The 13686-nt window shown below is 42.3% G+C and overlaps 1 protein-coding gene across 7 annotated transcripts in view; it reads left to right on the forward strand.

Annotated features, from left to right (window-relative positions):
• Nucleotides 1-5208: 5208 nt before the first annotated feature.
• The window catches only part of EML5 (EMAP like 5), a 104701-nt gene continuing 96223 nt past the window's right edge, over nucleotides 5209-13686 (forward strand). For 3 of the 7 annotated variants that reach the window (XR_006163001.1, XM_042779366.1, XM_042779367.1), the window contains exon 1: nucleotides 5209-5467. Coding sequence is in view for 6 of the 7 variants with exons in the window: in XM_042779366.1 (XP_042635300.1) it covers nucleotides 5271-5467 (197 nt within the window). In the remaining variant the exon portion in view is untranslated. The remainder of the gene's footprint in view (nucleotides 5468-13686) is intronic. The other 4 variants (XM_033061834.2, XM_033061835.1, XM_033061836.2 and 1 more) reach the window with 2 other exon arrangements.

The raw sequence follows: 13686 nt of genomic DNA on the forward strand, positions 1-13686 counted from the left end.
AGGGCGGGGCAGGGGGGGCGGCAGAGCCCGGGCCAGCAGGGCGGGGGAGCCCGGGAGAACTGGGGCTAGCAGTGCAGGGGAGCATGGCAGAAGCAGGAAGGCCGGCGGGTGGGGCTGCCTGGCAGCGGGGGAAGCCCAGCAGAATCGGGGCCAGCAGCGTGGGGGAGCCCGGCGGTGCAGGGGCCTGCAGTGCCGGCCAGGGCGAGGAAACGCGGCGGCGGTGCAGACGGGAGGGGGCGGCCGGCGAGCCTGGTGGCGGCGGCGGCAGCCCTGCCGGCGGGGCGAGCGAAAGCGGCGCTCGCGAAAGCAGCGCTCGCGAAAGCGGCGCGGGGCGGGCGCGGCGCTCGCGAGGCGCGGCGCAGGGCGAGCGAAAGCGGCAGCGGGGCGAGCGAAAGCGGCAGCGGGGCGGGCGGCGAGCCCGGCGGCGGCAGCCCTGCCAGCCGGGCGAGCGAACGCGGCAGCGGGGCGGTGCTGACGGGAGAGGGGGGCCAGCGAGCCCGGCGGCGGCGGCAGCACCAGCCGGCCAGCCCCGCCGAGCCGTGGCGCTGAGCTGGGCCACCCGGCCCCGTCGGCAACCATGAGCGGGCCGAGCCTTCCTGGCCCCGCCCCGAGCCAGTAAAGCCCGCTATGCCGCGATCCTGTTACTAATTGGCCAATTTGTGAAAGCTGCGCACGGATTCTCGCGACGAACGAAAGTGCGGCTAATATTTGGGGTGTGGCTTATCTATTGACAAAGACAGCAACATTGTCGAGGCACCGGGGGTGCGGCTTATAATCCGTGCGGCTTGTATTCGTGAAACTACTGTAATTTCAGTACGCATAATTTTACCTAAAATGCACACTAAAGAAAGCTGGTTAGATCCAAGATATGTGTATGTTGATTAGATCCATGGTATGTAAACACAGTGTCATTACTGAAAGAAACTGAGTGCTCCACTGAGCGGCATCAGAATGTACCCTGGTGTCAGTCTGTTGGCTCTCAAAAACACTCTAGTTTTTTTATTATCTATAGACTAAAAGTAAATATTTTAGTGCATTGTTCCCTTGTGCTAACACAGATTTTAGGGCCAAAACTCATGATAAACATTTAAGAAAGAATATAATTGTTAGCATCTAACTTCTGAGACTAATATTAAACACATTTTATTGCAACAACTTAGGATGGAACTAAATGTAGAAGTTCATTTGCATTTATTTGAAGAAAAATATATGCTGTGATGGAAGTTCTTAGACTGAGATTTTTGCTGTTGAAATCAGAAACCCTTCTTTCACTTTGCAAAGAGGATTTGAATTCTGGATTACTCTAAAACAAGAACTTACAGTAAAAACATCATAGCTAAGGAAGGCACCATGCAGCTCTCAGTATCTGTGTTCTCTCTGCAGTTTCAGCTGATGTTGTTTACTGATGCACTTGCATTACTCCAAATGTCGAGAAATTATTGCTTTCTGTACTAATTATGGATTAATTTCATTTCAGTAATATTTTTATCTAATTCATCCCTTTGCCAGACCTAAGTTGGGAAACCAGTACCTGGAGACATTTCTAAATCAAATTTCTGTAAATACATGCATTGTGGCCTTGGTTGCTGTCTGTATTGTGACATGTTCATTGTCTTTTCAATATGGTGCCTGTATCCTTCAGTACCTTCCAATGTATGTTTACCAAATTAATACAATTTCTTTAGTTATTAAGGTGTAATTTGACTTGCAGAAATAGAAGAAATAATTTCTGTAATATTTAATTTTGTACACATGTATTTTAGTGTCAACCATTATATAGAGATCATCAATCAGCACCAAAAGAAAACATGGATTCATACTTACTAAGTTTATAATAGAACTTGCTTTTAAAATGGTTACATTTTAATGGATGATGCTTCCACACAGTATATGACTTTAAAAAGCAGTTGCCTTTTCCTCTTCAAAGCATGTCAGCTACACCATTTTGAAATTGTCACAATTTTTGGAAGTACAGTATAATATACTCATGACTTATTGCTCTTTAGCTCATCATTTTCCAACACCTTGTTATAAAGAATCCTGCATATGTGACCATACCCTGTACATGCTCCCATCCTGTATTTGCCAGACTCTTCTGTGTTGAGACAAGATACAAAGAAATTAGTAACTTTTCGTGTGCCATTTTCTTACCCTTAATTCATTCCTTTGCTTTTTGATGATGCAGTAGACGTACTGATTATGTCAAGCCTTCTTGTTTCTAGTCTTACTCTTTAAAAAAAAGTCTGTTGTTAATTTAATAAAATATCTCATTTTAATTTTTAAAATAATTTATGTCTAGTGTGTTGCTGACATGGTATAAAATGTCTCATTAAACTTTCATTTTCTGAATGAGAATTAACTCATCTACTGTATGAGTTTGTGATGCTGTCTTTTTTCCTCGACATCTTATTTTTATCCAATAGTAAACAGGCTTTTGTGATCCTACATGCTTTCCTCGGTGCTGTTAAATGGTAGCATGTAATTCTTATTACTCTCTCTTAAGTAGGTTTCTTAGTTTTGCAAAATATTATTTTCAGACATTGTGTTCCCATAGTAGACTGAGACCTTTTAATCCCCAAGAATGTTGAAATTAATGTTGTCACTGTTGTTCATCTCTTTCATATTATATAATTACTATTTGAACCGGCTACTCTGTATTACTTAGGATTTAACAGAGAATAATCCCTCATCTTATGTGTTCTGGAATTAGCTGTTCCAAGAGCATTTGTTTAAGAAATCACTTCTCTAAGACTTGTTACATTTAGCAGAACATGAGATACATTGTAAATATATTTACAATATGCTAAGAAGTGTGTTTTCTTATAAGTATGCGCTGTGAAACATAAAAATGTCACTTACAGGATTTCATTTTAGGGAGGTGATGTACCTGTGTCACTGTATCCTAATGCAACATAATTTGCAATGGTGTATATATAGGAGTATATGGAATATAATAGGAGAGATATAAGCCCTACCACAGGCAGCTAAGGCAAAAGAGCCAAACTCTTGTGAAATACCTTACTGGAAAAACATAAAATGTCTTATTTGTCTAAAAGGTCATTTGTTTCCCACTACAGCCGTGTGGCAATAAGGAACACCTGACACTGCCATTGGCTAGGTCGTCACACCATGTTGTTGATAACACTGACGTCCCGGGTTTAAAGTCTGTATGGGCCATCCCTATAGGAACTGGACTCAGTGATCCTTGTGGGTCCCTTCCACCGCAGAATATTCTGTGACATCTGTGACGCGTCCTTTCCCTGCGGGCACTGCCAGGCCCCGTGTGTTCTGCCTGCCGCGATCAGCACCTTGGACAGCGCCGTGCCCGTCCCGCCGGGCTCGGCGTCCCGGGGGTGCTCCCTGCTCCAGGACCGCTCGGAACCTGGTCGTGCTCACTTTCTGCATCTACCGGGAAGGGGAAAAGACAGGGACTAGTGTCTGAGTTCTGGGGAACTCATGTACAACGTATGCAAGAATGCCACACTGACGGAGGGATACTGTGGGGCCTTGTGCCTCCCAAAGCGTTGACTGCCCGCTACGAGTGGGTGATATGGTGGAGGCATCCAGAGGCCAAAGGAATGATGTGTGTCCGAGTGGGAGCGTTAGACAGAGCAAGGAGAGAGGAAGAGGTTGTTACACTACGCTGCTTCCTAATCCTGTCAAAAAATAGATGCTAAGTGTGTAAAATTCCACTTGCACCCCTTGTGCATCAGCATAACGTTAGTGAACTAACCAAATACTCTCTTGTTCTAATTTCCGAGTTGCCAGAAAGACAACAAGATTAACAAATTTAGTTTCACTGAAGTTAATACTGCACATTAGTGTTGATCTCAGGAGATCCAGAATTTCACTTTAAGTAATAATCGAAGAAAAATATTTACTTAGAGAGTAAAGTAGAAGAAGAAACTAAAGAAAGTAAAGTAGGACGGAAAAATGTCTCCAGTACGAACTAAATAGTTAAGAGTAAATGTTTTGTGGGAGAACAGTCAATATGAGTAATAATACAGTAAAAGACCAACAGAAGATAAAGAAATGGAGATTTTAAAATAAATCCTAATAAAATAAATGCATTTAGAAACCCAAACCTGTGCTGAAAGTAATAGGGAAAAGATTGGGTTTGTTTTAAATTGTCAAACCGAACAGTTACCCAGGAGGTTTTAGAACAGGTATTCAACTCTATAGCACAAAGCTGTTCGCATGATCATGTACTGTACATTTATATAGCCAGCCAAGCACTCTGTAGAGTTACAAAGCTGGGGGGTAGCACGTTTTCCTGTCCAAAACTCTGGACGTGTTCCAGGGGGGGTTCCCTGGCACTGCTGCCTCATGCAGCACGAAAAAGTCGTTTCCACGTCTGTGAGGTCGGAAAGAAGTGACTTAGCCATGTAAAACGCTTTGAGAACTGAGGCTGAAAAGTTGTGTATGGGGAAATTAGGGCTTGAAGAGGGAAATATCTTTTGTTTGGTGCGTGACTCAGACGGTGGGTTGAAAGGATTAACTATTCGTCATTAAAAATTACAGTTGACATTTTCTTCTCGGATGGCAGGGAGCTGGCGTGCCGCCGGTCCCCAGTGAGAGCGGGGGGTGGCTTCCAGCACGGCTGAGAAGGGGCTGGGACTCTTCCAGCCCCAGTGGCTGCCGAGAGCCGGCGGCGGTGCGTCGGAGGAAAGGCAAAGGATGTGTCCCGAAGGGGCAGTAAAAACAAACCCCTCCCTAAACTTGGGGAAAGGAGAGAAGACACAGCCTCGCTTGAGGAGGGAAAAAAAAGAAAAAAAAAAAAAGGTAAATATATAAAAGCCCCTCGACACACCACAAGACGCAGTGGTGAAGCGCTTTCCCTCCCGCCCGGCCGCTCGCCGCCACCACTGGGTGGCCGGTCCCCGCTCGGTCCCCGCTCGGTCCCCGCTCGCTGCCCGCGCCCCCCGCCGCCCGCCGGGCCCGCCCGGCCGCTGACGGCACCGCCCTCGGCGCAGGCGCATCCGGGGCGCGGGGGGGCCGGAGCGGCGCCGCGCCCTCGCTCCGCGTCCCGGGCGGTGTCTCAGCGCAGCCATGTCTGGCGGCGCGGGGCGGCGAGGCGCGCTCGGGCGGCGGCGCCCTCTGTGAGGCGGCGGGGGCGGCGGACGAGCGGCGGCGGCGGGCATCCATGTCGGCGGGCAGGGATTAGCGCGGCGGGCACCCAGCCGAGCGGAGGGGGCGGCCGGCCCGTCGCCCCCTTCCCGCGGGGTCTCCGGCGGGAGCGAGCCGTACCCGGCTGGCGGGGGCGGGTGGACATGGCTGACCGGAGCGCGCCGAGCTGCCACCTGCGGCTGGAGTGGGTCTACGGCTACCGGGGTCATCAGTGCCGCAACAACCTCTACTACACGGCGGCCAAGGAGATCGTCTACTTCGTGGCGGGGGTCGGCGTGGTCTACAGCCCCCGGGAGCACCGGCAGAAATTCTACCTGGGGCACCAGGACGACATCATCAGGTACCGCTGGCGCCGCGCCCCCCCGGGCCGCATCCCGCCGCGGGCTCCGACCCCCTCCGGCCGTCCCGGCCCCACAGCCCGGCTCGTCCCCTGCCCGCTCCTCCCTTTCCCCTGGAGCGGGGTGCGGGTGTCCCGGGCGCCGTCCCGGGAAGCGGCGGTGATGCGCGTCCCGCGGTGCTGTGGGTTTCCAGGGAGCGCACCGAAATACACCAAGGACAGTCAGCGCTTCCTCACCACCCCCCCGCGCCCGGGCTTCGCCGTGGGTAGGAACAGCCTGGGAATGGCTTTTAGCTGTCGGATTTAATCAGCCGTGTCGTGTCCCCCACTGCCGCCGGTGTGCGGTGCCGAAACTCGTACGGGCGCCTGTGCCCGGCGCGGCAGCCCCAGGGTCGCCGCTCCGTCCCCGGCTGTCCCTGAATGTCAAAGGGCCGGCGGGAGGAGAGGCTGTAATCGCGTGTGTGCCCCGGAGCACTCGGGCTGCGGAGGAGGTTAATCTGGAGCAGGTAGACCTCTGTCTGGTGTTTAAAAGGCGACGATTACAAGGGGAATTAGTGGCTTGCCTCTAACTCACGCAACTTTTAGGGTAATCTTAAAAGAACAGCCTTTCTTGAGAAGTTGAGGCTGCTTCTGTAGCTCAGTAGTTCCCTTGGCAGGGAATGTTATCAGGTGCTGAGTCCATTAAAAAATTAATTACAAATTGATGCTGCAAAAGAAGTGTGTTGGTATAATCTCTTATTTGTCTTTCCAAGAATGCTTTTGTAAGCCTAGTGGTGTTGTGAGATCAGTGAGAGAATTTGAGGAGTATGAAGGGCAGATGTGAGCCTGAGTCATCAATCTTTTCCCTTACAGTAGGTGTCATTGCAGATGGATTTTAAATTTTGATTTCGTTTGGTCTTCCTGTAGGGGTAAGAGCTAGCAGTAGATACTTTTGTAGTTCTTTTGTATGTTTTACAGCACAAAATTTGTTTTTATGATGCTTAGTGCACCCAGGCATACCTCTATATGTGTTACTCATGAGTAACAGGTATTGCCTGTAGAGAGCAGACTAGATGCTATGTCTTTCATTTAAGCTTTCAGACACACTAGAAAGCTTGGTCGTAATGGCCACTTTTTTCCTTTGTTTAAATCTTCTTGAAGAAATTTAAATGGTTCCGAAGTATGGCTGTGAATGTTCCTAAGAAGGGTGTCACTTCTGTTGTGCATTTCTCCCTGGTGCTAAATATGTGAAGAAAACCTGGTAAATGTACCATGGTAGAGTATTGTACTAAGAGTTTGAATCTCTGTTATTTGCATTGCTTAATGTTTTAACATTCTTGCTTTAATCCGGGAAAAACTGTTTTGTTAAGAACTGCCAGCTACCTATGATGTCAGGGGCTGCGGGAAATCCAGATCTGCAAGTTGCTGTTGTGCTAAGGAAGAGGTGGCTTGCTGCTCGTTCTAAGGTCGCGGCAGTGTAATATTACACATGTAATACCATGTAGTCATGAGTGCTTCTGAATGACACTGTTTGTTTCAGTAGCACGTCTTGTAGCATGAGAATTACATGGTTTGAGCTACAACTGGGCAAGTTATTTTGTTTACATGTGGTAACAGTTCCTTGCTCAGTCTCAGTTTTGGTACAGTGTGCTACATTTGGCTAAAATGTGACAGAATTGATTAGACGTGTACTAAATAAAGAACCACAAAAACCTAAACACAAACAAACATCTGCTGTAAGTCAGCTGACTGGAGAGTGTGTCTGGTTTGTGTGAGTATGTATTTTGATTTGAATGGTATCATGGCCCAGCATAGCAGAGTTTTTCCTGCTCTGAATTGTACTGATGTGAGAATATAATTCTAAGTATGATAAAGCATTGCAGGTTTATCCAGTTAAATTTTGCATGCTTCTTAAATGCAAAAGCTCTACAGAAATATTAGTATGCTTAAAGAAGAAGGCTTGATTCAAAAGCAGAGTGACTATTTGTAATAGTACGATTAGACTTGCATTGATAAGTCTTTCACTTGCTACTTTTGCAGTGTGGTATCATTTAAATGCCATGTCACCCTTTTCCTGACTAAACTTGAGTATGTAAACATGTTAGTTCTTAATATTTAAAGGAGTCATGGGAAGGTCAAATATTAAGAAACCAAAACAAAACCCAAAAAGCAGGTGCAAAAATGGGATTACATAATGTAGTAATCAGTGTTACAAAATTTTCTCTCTGAAGATAAACTCAACTCTTGTATTGCAAAAAAGGTCAATATATTTTGTGCTCTAATAGTCTCAGCAAGTACTGTCTGAATGCTGAAATATTCGAGATTTTTTTAGTGAAAGCAATGGGAGGATTAAGTGTCTTTTTACAAGTATGAATCTAATTTGTGAAAGCAGTTCTGGAGTCTGAAAATCTTATGTATTTAAAGAATCAAACTTTCGTGAGCCCAGCTCCATAGCTACAAGGACTAAGCACAAATATTGCTCACTACATGGTGATATTATTAGTACTCTTCATTATGAGAAGTTTTATATTGTTAGCATTCTTTGGATGACATTGTAATTGTAAACATCAATCAGGAGAGAGGAACTGCAGTTCTTAAGTCAGAGACTATTTCTTTAGTAGTAGCAAACAGTATTGGAGTAATGGATAGTCATAGGACATTTTCCACTGGAAATTTCTAACACTAACAGTTAATTTTTGTTCCGCTTTGAAGTTTTACCTGCTTTTGTTAAACCTGCTGTAAGATTTGTTAATATGATTAGCTGTTTTAATGTAATTTGTTTTCAGTATGAATGTCTAATCTTGATTTTAATCATGGTATCCACACCCCAAACTCCTCAGCTGCAGTTAACTGTATAGTAATAGTAAGAGAGCTTTCTTTCAGTGTTTTGTCCCTCAGATCTATTCAAAACTTTTGGAGTAGAAGAGGAAAATTACAATAATTTCAAACGGCTTTTATTAGTATTTTTTTTTTAATTTTAACAATCTCAGTTGTAATCCATTTTTAAAAGGACTTTTCTTGCTTTTCTTATGCTTTTTATGTTTGTTTTTTATTTCTTCTGAGAATTATTTTCCAGAAATCAACTCACTGTCCTGGGGGATACAGTTAAATCTTTTCAATCTCACTTGTCTCCCATTTCTTATGTGTTTGCCTATTTTTATTGTTGAGATGTATGTGAGCACTTGTAGAAAGTGTCAGATGCAGGAATGCTTGGAAATTTGCATCTTTTGGGAGTGCAGATAACTGAGTTTCTTACATTTTCAGGAGTAAATAAGGACAAAAATCTTGTACATGAAATCTCAGGTGACTTGCTTTGATCTATTGCCGGCAGCATAACTTGAATGTCTGCTATGTTTGTGGAAGATAAGTTCCCTTGTCCAACTTGACTGTGTATGTGTAGGAGATACTAATACTGAATGAAAATGCAAGTTATTCCTACAAAGTTATTGATTTCAAGTGTGTGTTGTCTAGGATTTCATGCATCACCAAACTAGCTTGTGATCTGTAGAATGGTTTTCTTTCTGGTAGCTGAGGAAGAAACACTACCTTGGTGTGTTCAGGTTAGGTCTTAACTTTGTTCTTTTGATAATTTTATTGGTTTTGAGGATCATAGGTTATTTAGTGTTGGCTGATCTTCCCATGTCAGAGAGATCTTAGGGGGATTGTATTTAAATCTGATCTGTATCAAGATTTCAGAAGATGCCTCCTCAGAGTATTAACTTGTCATACTGTAAAACTCATGCTCGTATTGAGGCTCCTTACTTCTCTGGGCTAGCTAAAGCATATTTATGTGTTTAATTTTTTTGATATGAGAAAATTGGAAACCCTGAACTTATCCACCTTTTTAAATGGCTCTCTACTGGCAAAAACCTTTGATGTCTCTAGGACATTCTCTATTCTGATGTGCCCCAAGGAGACTCCAAGGGGACTTGTCGAATAATTTTTCCTTTTGATGCATTTTTTTTCTGTCCTTTTCCATCCTTTTCCTATCTTTTTCTCCATGCTAGCCCTATGACCATCTTTTTTTTTGTGGGCTTCAAAGTCCTGTAATTTTACTAGGAATTAACTTTTCATCTGACATTGATGATTCTATTGAAAAAGAAAATCAAAACATAAAGTTAAACCAGTGCATCTTTTTGAGAAAAGTTTATATTCTGCTTTCCATTATGTCTATTCTTGATTTCAAACTTAAGCGCTTATTTGTAATTCTTGTTTTGTACCATTATCTTTATGCTGACACAAAACAACTGCACAACTGTGCCAGTCACAGAAGGAAGAAGAATTATGTTTCTCTGTCAGAAGGAGACAAATGAGGAAGAGTTATCTCTGTCCTACTTTTTAATATCCATTATGTGAGCTGGCTGGCAAATAATAGTGCTTTTGTATATTCTTCCTAGAACTTTATCACTGTGACTATTTGATTAACATGTTTGTGGTACATTTAGGGTTTGTTGCTTAAGGTAGTAGCTGGCACATTTTATACTAGTAAGAACTCTTGAATCTCTGCTGATAATGGCATTTATGGCTCTGCAGCCATAGGCTGTGTCTAATAACTTAATTTCCCTTCTTGTCTGAAGTCTGTATATTTTTCTTTGTCTTGGACTAAGTTGGGGGAAAGAAATAATGCATTATCTACCCTAGGACTCATGCAGTGTTCTACTTTTAGGGCAAACATAACTTAAAAAATTATTCAGAAAACATCAAAATTCTTTACTATTAGGAGTTCTAGTACCAGAAACTAACCAATACCATGCTACAAGGACAGAGGAGAAATAAATGGTTCTACTTTCAGTTTAGCTAAAACCTGGTTCTTTTCCCGCTTTGTGCCCCTCTGTATATAAGACTGTAGAGAGGTAAATTGCTTGTGTACAGGGAGCAGAGGTATATGCAAGACAGGTAGAAAGAATGGCAAAGCATTTGTCTCTGTTCTTATGGAGACAAGGTTTGGCTGTTACCAACAAAATAATTTGCATGTCTAAATCATGGCTTTTCTTAAGACAATTGTTCTTGTTGTTGTGAACTCTGTAGGAATTACCCAAACTTTTTTCCCCAAGGAATAAAAATAAACAACCAAACCTCTGTCCAATAAACTGTGATCTTTCCAGGCACTTTATTTAAGACTGTCATCTTTCCATATTTCAAATTTCAACTTAATCTACAAGAGATTGTCCTGCCTGAGATACTATGATTTTGTTCCCTGTATTCCAAGGCAAAATAAACAATTTCATTTTAGTGTCAGCATTTCTTAGGTTCTGGTGAAAATCAAAGCTACTAAAATCATCTCTGCTCTCTGGTGTTAGTGCTGTCTGCCAACTCTGATTTACCCATTTATTGTTGCACTCTGAGTGTTAGTCTAACCATCAACATATAAGAAATTGTTGGACACTTTTCAGCTGCTTTCTAAGACTGCTCCTAGATAATTCTCTCTGGGAGGCAGGTCCAGCCTTCCTCTGTGTGGCTGTCAGCTGTGGTTTGCAAGCAGAAATTCTAGCAGTGTGATGATTAGTCACATCCTAGTTTTGAATGGCAGCAGATCTTTTCTTTACTCTCTCTTTTCATTAACTATGCATTGTTAAGATTTTGGATGACCTGCTGTTGGACTTTTTTAGTAAAGATGCTGTGTATTTCTACTACCTCATTGTATCATTCTGCCTCTCTTTGATTCCTTTTCATTAGATTCTAGTAATAAAATTATATTTTAAAAAAAAGAGTAAAAGAGAATACCTTCTCAGAAAAGGAGCCAAACAGGTTTCACAAGAATGTAGAGGGAAGTTATTTTGTTTCCATGATTTGTGTTCTCTCAGTAGTCTGACACCTTAAGAGTTATCAAAAAACCTCAACAAACAGTTGAAGCAAATGAAAGTTGGGGTATCTGCTGTCAGGTTTATTGTCTTGTTCTTGTCTGGAGTAAATGGCATATGTTTCTAACCTAACTCCAGGTGACAGTCAAGCACAAATGTTCAGCAATGGATACTAATTACAGCTACAGAATTTTGTCAGGTGAAATTCTATTAATTGTTTTGGCATCAGATCTATGAATTTTCACTAGTAATTTAATGATTACTTGTATTTTGGATTTCAGGAAACGTAACTGAATGAATACCATGGTTACCACGTAAGGAAACATTTCTAATTATCATGTGAAATATCTTGTGTCTTTTAAATTATGAATGTGACCAAGCAGAAAAAAGAGTTTCAGCATGTTCAGGTGAAGAATTCTTTGCATGCACTTGAAATCTATAGAGTCCAGATCTTCCTTTCTGGGAAAGAACTCTCTTGTTTATTCATTCTTGTTTATCCAAGGTTATCTCCCAAACTATTTCAGTAATTATAGCCATCAAAGAAGGCCAGTCATCCCCCTTTGTAGCCTCTAATAACTGGAGGAAAATAGGAGTAAAATCAGTTTTATTTTCAAATGTGAAATGGATTATGTCTAGAAACACCTCAAAATGTAGCTTGTATAATACTTTTAGAATACATACGAGGTGCATGAAGGCTGGGTTATTAGGTATGGTGTTAGGGATCCAGTCTTTGTTTTTAAGTCCCATAGAAGGACCTTGGCAGGAGTATTTCCCCTTGACTCAGTGCTGGTGAGGCTGCCCTTGGAGTACTCTGTGCAGTTCTGGGCTCCCCAGGACAAGAGACATGAGGAAGTACTGAAGAGAGTCCATTAAAGGGCCACAAAGATGATTAAGGATCTTGACCATCTCTCCTGAAGGAAGGCTGAGAGAGCTGGGACCATTTAGCTCAGAGTGCTTCTGATCAATGTACATGAACAGCTGAAGCCAAAGTGTAAAGAAGATGGATCCAAACTCTTTTCAGTGGTGCTCAGTGACAAGTGACTTTCCAACCAAAAAAGAAAACCTGTAGACCCCTGCTGAACAGTAGGAGTTTCCAGAATTGGCAGTTCAGTTTGAAAGCTTCACTGTTTTGACTACAGACATTATTTATTACTTTCTTCCCTCATGCAAATTCAAATAAAAATAATTTAATGTAAATCTAGATAAGGAAATAATTTTTCAAATTATTTTTTCTTTAAGAAAATGAGACATTAACTGTATATCATGGGGTTTGATATGCAATAGAATGTTTACTGTGAAATGAAATACCTTTAATAGTATTTTCTGTAATAAAGACGGAATTTTGGAGTGTGTGATGGTAGATTCTTGCTCAAACATGGCACCATGGGTTCATTCTCCATTTGCACTTGATGAGGAAACCTCGTTCTTGCTCCAAAGGATGAAAGCAATGTAATGCTCAAGTCACGTGATGTACCATTCTGAGAAGTCAAATGCACCCAAATCACTTGATCAGGTTAATTCACCAAGCTATTGTACTTTTTAAATAAGCCATTAAAGCATTTTTGTTTTCTGAATATATTTTGAGGAACTGGTTTCTCTTTTTTCCCCAGAAAAGTTTATATTTCCAGCTGAAAAACCACGTCTCCTCCGTAGCTTATTCTTTGGGCCTATATGGTGTCATGCAGTTTTTTTGTTTATAATAAAGATAAATGAATTAACTCACTTTATAATCTCCAGATGATCTTTTTGAGCATACTCAGTTTGTTTCCCTCCATTAAATAAGTCATCACTTAAAACCCTAATTATGTCATCATTAAATTAAACAGTCCTCCTATAAGCCTCTAACTTCAGTATCTTTTGTCTATCAGTCAAAATGGCATTCCTTACAGCAGAAGCAATTGCTAGGACAAGGGGAGCTAATTACCCTGTGGCTCACAAGGGCAAAGTCCCAGCTAAGCTCTTTTCAGATTTTCATGCTAAGTGGTCTCAAATTGCCAAATGTGTAAAAGTCTGAAGGGAAGATTTGGGTTAATATTTTACACAGATCAGGGAGAGAGATGAAAGACAATGATGTCCCTTCTCCCTCAGAAAAACCCAGTTTTCTCAGTAGTTCTAGTCCTGGAATATAATATACTATCTGAAAGAATTTTTTGAGGGATTTTTTATCTAGAGTTTTGTACATCATCTTTAAAAAAAAATCTTGGATTTGGTTTGATAAAATGAAAATGTTTTAGGAATGCAGAATTAAAGCTTTCCTGGATTCACTTTGAAGTGATACTAGAATAAGGCTGTTGTTTAATACACCTCCATACCATTGAAAACTTTATTTTTCCTAGTTAAAACTACTGGAATAGAAATACCAAAAATATCCAACCAGAACTGAACATTTGAAATGTACTAGAAGTTGTTTAAGATCAACAACACAGCAAGGAGCTACAGGCT

The sequence above is a fragment of the Catharus ustulatus genome, chromosome 6 (assembly GCF_009819885.2).
Source record: "Catharus ustulatus isolate bCatUst1 chromosome 6, bCatUst1.pri.v2, whole genome shotgun sequence".
Taxonomy (NCBI): Eukaryota; Metazoa; Chordata; class Aves; order Passeriformes; family Turdidae; genus Catharus; species Catharus ustulatus.